A 7,321-nucleotide genomic window follows, 5' to 3' on the forward strand; every position below is an offset into this window, starting at 1 on the left:
GGTGACTTAATGGCCATGGCGTTCTACTGATGAGCTCGATCGAGGTCGCGGGTTCGACTCCTGGCCGCGGCCGGGCCGCATTCGATGCGGCCAAAATGCAGAAATGTTCGAGCACTTAGACTCAGGTGCACGTCAAGGGGACCCCGGGCTGTCAGAATCAATCCGGAGTCGCTACGGCGCGCCTCATAATCAGATTGTGCCTATGGCACGTGAAACCCCAATCACCATATCAATCTACGAGTTCCTCCAAAGCAACCGCGCCACAGATCCTCTCTGTCGGGCGGGCCGTTATACGGCGGCGTACGTGGCCTCAATCACGCGAGCCTTTTGGCGCGTTGTTTTCTCCGCATCGGTGCGACAGGCGACGTCCCGGTGACGTCTGCGTCTCATCCTATCGAGGACGCAACGTCGCCGCCACTCGCCGCAGCGGGCGACGGGCGGAATATCGGCCCGAGACTGGCGGATACGGCGCGTGTCCAGCCGGCTGTCCGGTCCCGACGAGATAGTGTGCACGTGCAGCGTGGCGTCGCGTCGCTGAACACCAGCGTGACTGGTTGCGGCCGTTTATCGGAAAGTGACCTTCCCCTGGCGGCTCCAGATAAGAGGACAGCCGCACGCCGTTCAAACTGATTGCGCGATGGGCTTTATTGGTTGTCCCTTGCACCGACGATCGATGTCGGCCGGTTCAATAACGGGCGTTATGTACAGGCGACAAACGGAAACGCTTGCGTGGCGTCTGATGGCCACGCGTGTCGCAAATAGAAGAAAAGGCCGATATCATATTGGCAAGCCGCGCTGAGCGCACTTTTATTTAAGCGTTTCTTTGGGAACTAACCGCAGTTTCTATTGTCAAGCAGTTCTCATGGGCCGACTCCAAAGAGTGCGTAGTCTAACGCAGTGATGAAGGCCATGTTGTGGTACGGTGCCACCGTCATCGGTGCCGTTACCACATGATACCAGTGGTAAAGGGAGCTAGTACCTGTTGTATGCAGTCTTTGACGTGCTGCGCCTCTGGTCGCCGATGCTGCAAGGGGTACTGAACTGGTCGTTTAGGAAGTTGCGCTCGAAGTACTAATTGGGTAAGCCATAGAGGTAAAAAGAGCGCCCCCATAACACATAGTGCCACAGAAAGCATCTCCCAAAGCATGTTAAACGCCTTCCTGGAAGCTGACGCAGCCACTCGGTCTGCACATGACAGTGGTAATTGAGTTGCTATCCCGATGTCAAGAACAGATGTAGCGGGAAAACTCCGTGCAACTAGCTGCAAGCTCACGCTGGGCCAATGGAATTCGGCAAATATTGCAAACTAGTGCCTTTGTTTTCTGGATCCTAATCCAACGCTCCGCCTTCCGCACGACTTACAATTGTTGCAGACATACCCTTGCGATGCCACACCGATCCGGCCCAACCGACCGCCCAGTGGCGTACGTGCATCAATTTGACATTATCAGAGAATGTAATAGCAGTTGTGAGTGAACTAATGACCACCGATCAAGACAGTAAATGAGTGTGCGTACCTTCCGTCATGTTGACCACCCATCAAGAGAATGAGTTCGTACCTTTGTTCCAAGAGAGAGAGAGAGAATGAAGAGGAAAGGCAGGGAGGTTAACCAGATATGAGTCTCCGGTTTGCTACCCTACACTGGGGATGGGGGATAGGGGTTAGAAATTATGTGTCACCTCCGTGTGCTAAACAGCTTCGCTGGTCAACCACTTTGACAGAATGGAACGGGTCATGTCTTATTTTTTTTTAAGTTCTCGCAAATGAATCGAGTAACCTCATAGGCAAGGGAGCACTTGGATTGTGAACACCGCCGGGCATTCAGGGAACACTCTGCTGGAACTAACGTCAAGAATAAGGGCTGGTTTCAGTGAGCTTCCTTTCTCCCAGAGATCGCTTATACACGAAGAAAAGAAATTTGTTCTCGAAGTAGTAGTAGTAGTAGTAGTAGTAGTAGTAGTAGTAGTAGTAGTAGTAGTAGTAGTAGTAGTAGTAGTAGTAGTAGTAGTAGTAGTAGTATAGCAGTAGTAGTAGTGATTGCTGTTGTTGTAAGTGGTCGTTAACTACGTAAGGAACAATACGGAAGGAAATTGCTGCTGGCCGCACTGTAACTGTCTAGCTCGAGCGGCCGACACCTGAACCACCACAAGCAAAATTAATGGGATTATGCGACAGGACGAGAGAGAGGATAGCTGGAAGTACTGATGAAATGAGAAAAGGCTACTAGGTTCGTGACTATAGGTGAGTCTGTTCAGCATAGTTCGTAGCGTGCTTAGTAGCGTGCTTTGCACAGCCCATAGTGTTTGTGCCACGGCCTTACACGCTGTCACCGAGGTCTAAAAAACAAGTTAGTGTAGGTAATTTGGCTTTATGAGGTTTTAGTTATCCTTGTTGTTGTCGGCGACGTTCTAATAAGTGGTTGCATCCCTGTCATTCGAAGGGCTAAACAAATGATTATAGAGCAGGATATTACGGAGATCAGAGTCTTGGTTCGTTCTATGTCACTTTTCAAAACTACAAGTGTATTTTGCAACACACAGAGCCGCTGAACACACACTAGATAGACGCTGTCTACCGAACTCGCGATCTGTTGCTCTGCGCAGGTGGGCCAGATCACTAAAGCGGATAGCTATCTTTCTCTCGGCAATTGAAGCTAACCAGAGTACGCAGGGAGCGAAAGCCTGAATACCACGTCGGGGCACGGGGCACTGCAGCAACTGAACTTATGCGCCGCTTGTTCACACAGCACATGAGGATTGTCAATTGCAAATCGAAAGTTCGTGCGCTCTGCACCATCCGACTTCAGGCTTCATACCCAGGAGTCTAAATTATCTCAGTCTCTTCGCAGAACCGTAAGCGTGTAAGATTTTTGCTCTTATGTACCACGCAACACGTGCACCGCGGTGAAATCTCCATGTGCCTCGTAGTCGTCTTAGTGTCCCTGTATATGCAGGGACAGTATACCTCCACTTAGGCGATGCCTTCAACTTCGCGTACAGCCAACAAACACCTAGCTGGACTGTGGATATGAGTGGACAAAATAGGACTGTCTATTTGAAATGCGATCCGTGTGCAACAAAAGTCTCTGTTGGGTTACAAAAGAAGGGCTTAGTAGTCCTCCTAGATTTTGTTTTGCCAACGTTCCGGCCAGCGCGAACCTCATTTTTGATATTCCAATTCGAGTTCTGTTTTTACAAGATGGAAAGCCGAAGGCGCTTATTATTAGAGCCGCTACAGGTTGCGGGGTAAGTAAGGCGGTTTTCTCTTCGACAGCCTCATTGTTGCCACAGTTTAGGCCAGCGCGTTGACAGACGCTCTCAAAGGATTTATATGGTAGAGTATGCGTGTTCGATCCTGCGGACAAGCGCTGCAGTCACTGTAATGTTGTTTTTCCTGGCCAGAATTTAAAGTACTATCGCACAATCGTATATGAACCTGTCGAAATAATTGCAATAAGTACGAGGCTTATTTTGAAACACTGACGACCACATTGCCATATAGTATTCCAAATATGACTGACTCGAGTAGCGATGTTTAACGGAAGATGGAAAAGGCAATAAGCAGTTGTGCAATTTGTCAACAAAGCGCAAAGTTGGTTAGCTTAAGGAATTGCTTTAGAAGGCACTAATCCCAGAAGCATTGGTAATATTGTTAATCATGCTGCTCAACGGGCCTATCGTGTCACTCAAAGCATGGCTGTACATACTGGTAGGGTTGATCTTTGAATGTGTCGCTCAGTTCCGAATGTCTTGTCACTTACCATATGCTCTGTGCGGCATGACTATATCTACTGATATGATCTGTCATAACTGAATCGCACATTTGGCATTTCCGTACTTCACAAAACCTACAGTCACGATGGGAGTAAACGTTACTGCTATGTGGGAGTAAATTATGCAACAATTTGTTTCCTGTAAACTGACGTAATATGTTATACAGGAAAGCTAGAGTCACTAATACTGTCGTTGCTTCTCGCTGCTTTGAAAACATTTTTTTTTTTACCATGCCCGTTTATTTTTTTGTAGAAGTACGCTGTAAAGAGAGCCTGAATGTAGCAGTTCTAGTGGAACTTGTTGCAGATTTCTGTGCAAATATAGAGAGCAAGAAAGTTTGATGGTATATAAAGAGGTTAGCCTAACTGCAGGTTTAGCATGCGTTCAGGTGAGAGGGTGAGGAATAAAAGAAATTTAATAAGTTCATAAAAAACGCACGCACTGACTGACACACAATGGCGTGAAATCGCTGCAATGCACCGCATATTTTTACGACATGATATGCGCAAACGACATTTCGTCTACTGCTTCTGCAATAAACAACGTCACCTGTGACGAAAGAAAGATCGACAAAACGATATTCTGAGCAGAGGGTTCGCACTGGAAATATCAGTGCATAGAAGAATAGAATATTTGACAAGTTAGTGTTGATGCACGATTAATGACAAAGCGAACAATGAGTACAAACAACCGGTCATACTGGACACGCATGGGGCAAGGCCTATGTGTGCGTATGTAAAGTATGTAACTCCACCTAACTCTGCAACAAATTTGGTTGAAGTTGACAGCACGTCTTGTATAACTCCTTAATTATATTTCCCTGCTGCTCGTGCTACTTCTAGTTTATGAAGGACAGAGCAACGAACCAGCGTTTTTTGTGATTTGTATTCCCTACCACACTAAGAATGATCGAAAAATTGTTTTTTGACGCTTTCAATGTTTTCAGTCAAAATGTTGTTCCCGTCACTCCTGCATAGAGCTCTTCGAAACGGTGGCTCGACTTTTCTGTCCATCATAAAGAAAATGTGCTCTATGGGATTGGATTGCGTCACGTTATGCTTTGACAGGCCTGTTTTTATTCTTTCTCATTTATGAGCCACACTGCTTGCTTTTTCTCAGAAAGGGCAAGCTAAGGTTGCTGCTTTTTAGCATTTGGTTGTGTGTCATATGATCAATGCGTAAATATATTGTCCATTTTAGATTAACAACCTTTTCTTTCTTTTTTAAATGTATATCCCTTGGTGACAGAGCGTGTGAGGCTTTTCTTCGCATGACAAAAAAGAGAAATATTAATGGTAATCTACACTAGTATATTGTTCATTATCTGCAGTTGCGTATATAAATGCTTCTCGAATTTGTTTTTTAAAGAGGATTAACTAACCATAACTGCGCTTTTTAGATATATCGTAGGTCTGCTTAGTGTACACCATAAGAGTCTGGTAAGTTCTTGTTACTAAAGGCTCATAACCATACATATACCGCATCGGTGTCATGGAATATCTTTTAGAAATCATGTTGACGTGAGGGAGACAGGAATAATAAGATGAAGCATGCAGAGCAATAGGACTCACCCTAAAGGAGTTCCAGATGCTCATGCACGCAGTAGGAATTCAAAGAAATAAAAGAAAAGTAAAACAGAAAGCGAAAATCTTGTCCACTGATGTCAAGCGAGGTTTATTCAGATCGTGATCGCGAAAGGCAAACATAAATCCTCTTAGCGCTCTTTCCTCTCGGCTCAACGAACAGCAGCGTCTTCATAAGTTCAGGCGCCGGCGTTCCTCAGCAGTTTCACAAGTAGTGGCACGCTAGAAACCTTCTGCATGGCACATAGAGACGTGCAAAAGTCCAAAGAATCTGCGATATCTCGAAGACTTTGGAAAGGGTTCTTCATAATACTTTTGAAGTGTCTCCTGTACTATGCCGTGCTGCCTCTGGACTTCATGGTCATCATTCTCTTTGCCGGTCGACGTCATGGTCGTGAGGAAGCATCCTGTTCTTCGGGCACCCAAAAGAGCACGTCACCAAGTGAGTGGTTGTTGTCCATGGCCGCCGCCGTCTTTGGGAAGGCGAACTGCGAAACGACAACGAGACAATGCAGCCTGCTAACACGTCACTTGCTTTGCTGTTCTTCTTTCGCGTGCTGTTGTTCTTCACCGCAGTCAGCTTGTTCTTTGGTCTGTCCGCTTGTGGCACATCCAGAAGCGGAATGCGACGTCCCTGTCTCCACGTTGACGTGGTTGCTGTGATGCGCGGCGCGCTTCAGGGTATCCACTAGCAGATGGTGGAACTTCTTGAGTGACGTCAGCGATCCCGACCTTGGCCGGTGTGGACCGAGGGCGTCCAGATGCTCGTGAGTGCGGAACATCTTGCAGACGTCCTCGCTGCTTCCGCGGACATTTGGCGATGTGGACAGGCTTGTGCTCCCCGTGAGGCTGCCGGAGTTGCTGTGCTCGGGCGAGGTGCGTCGACTCCGGTTGTAGATGTCATAATCATTTCGAACCACGGGCATCATGAAAGCCATCGCGGAGGCCCGGTGTTGGAGACGACGGTACGCAAGACTTCTCTACTCGGACGTCGCTGCGAGAATGAACGAGCCGAGGGGTGCACAAGATTAGCGATGGCAGGGTCTTGTTTCTTTTTTTTTCTCTATCTCTCTTAGTTTGGAGAGTGCTTATAGCTTTTATAGCGTCTAGTGAAGAGCATGGCGCTGCGGTTTCTTTTTTCTATCCTGTCTGCGCCGCGATTAGCCTATCAACCAAAGGTGCGTCCGTTGTCCGCTACTGTGGACTGCGGTGACAGCGGTTCGATAGGGGAGGAAAGAGGAAGGCGCACCGCAAGCAAGATAACTTTTTTTTTGCACGTGATCACAGCGTGTGAGACTTCAGTTTGTTCTCGAAAGGTGTTCGTTCTATTGTTACAAGTTAAAGGACTGCCTTTTCTTTCTTTCTCTCTCTTTTTTTGACCGGTTACGTACCAAAGCGCACACGATAAGATTATGCCTATGGGATCCTGAAGCACATTTCAAGCTGCCTGTGTGCCTTTTCTTCTTCTTCTCTCTCTCAATTTCTGTCTGTCTGTCTCTAGCACTGACATGGATCGTCTCACATTGCATCATCAAAAATAGTGTTTCTGTGAGCGGCGAACGCTAGTGTTTATGAACAAACCACGTGTGCGTGAACAAAGCGGTGTCGAGTATTTACTGGGCCGCCGTTACACACGCTCGAGCTGTGAGATCATCCAGATAGCTCGTATCCGCGACGGCTAGACAGTGTTTGGGTTTCTTCCATTCGGGGAGGTGTTACACTTGGGGTAGAAAGAACGTGTATATAAACACTGCGTTTGCTTCTGTGAAGCGAAGACCTTGGGTCAAGTCCTTGGCCTCGATCGCCAGGTCCGCGGTTGCACGTACGCTCTTTTGAAAAGATCTTTCTAACTGGCTGATTTGTCACCGAAGCAGGTCAAAGACCAACGCACTCTCTGAAGTGCTGTTATAACGGTCTGAGACAAATCCATTAGTTAAAGTGGCGGCATTTCTCGGAATTCGAAG

General features: G+C 47.2%; 1 protein-coding gene across 1 annotated transcript; it reads right to left on the reverse strand.

Annotated features, from left to right (window-relative positions):
* Positions 1 to 5,422: 5,422 nt before the first annotated feature.
* On the reverse strand, positions 5,423 to 6,585 carry LOC142582589 (uncharacterized). The gene has a single exon (XM_075692462.1). It carries the CDS (start codon positions 6,293 to 6,295, stop codon positions 5,885 to 5,887), a length of 411 nt encoding a protein of 136 aa, XP_075548577.1. The 5' UTR covers positions 6,296 to 6,585; the 3' UTR covers positions 5,423 to 5,884.
* Positions 6,586 to 7,321: the final 736 nt, after the last annotated feature.

Source organism: Dermacentor variabilis, chromosome 5 (assembly GCF_050947875.1).
Source record: "Dermacentor variabilis isolate Ectoservices chromosome 5, ASM5094787v1, whole genome shotgun sequence".
NCBI classification, from domain to species: domain Eukaryota; kingdom Metazoa; phylum Arthropoda; class Arachnida; order Ixodida; family Ixodidae; genus Dermacentor; species Dermacentor variabilis.

Bases quoted from the DNA above. Each gene is read 5' to 3' on its own strand.
- LOC142582589 (XM_075692462.1), bottom strand. From the start codon at position 6,295: ATGGCTTTCATGATGCCCGTGGTTCGAAATGATTATGACATCTACAAC.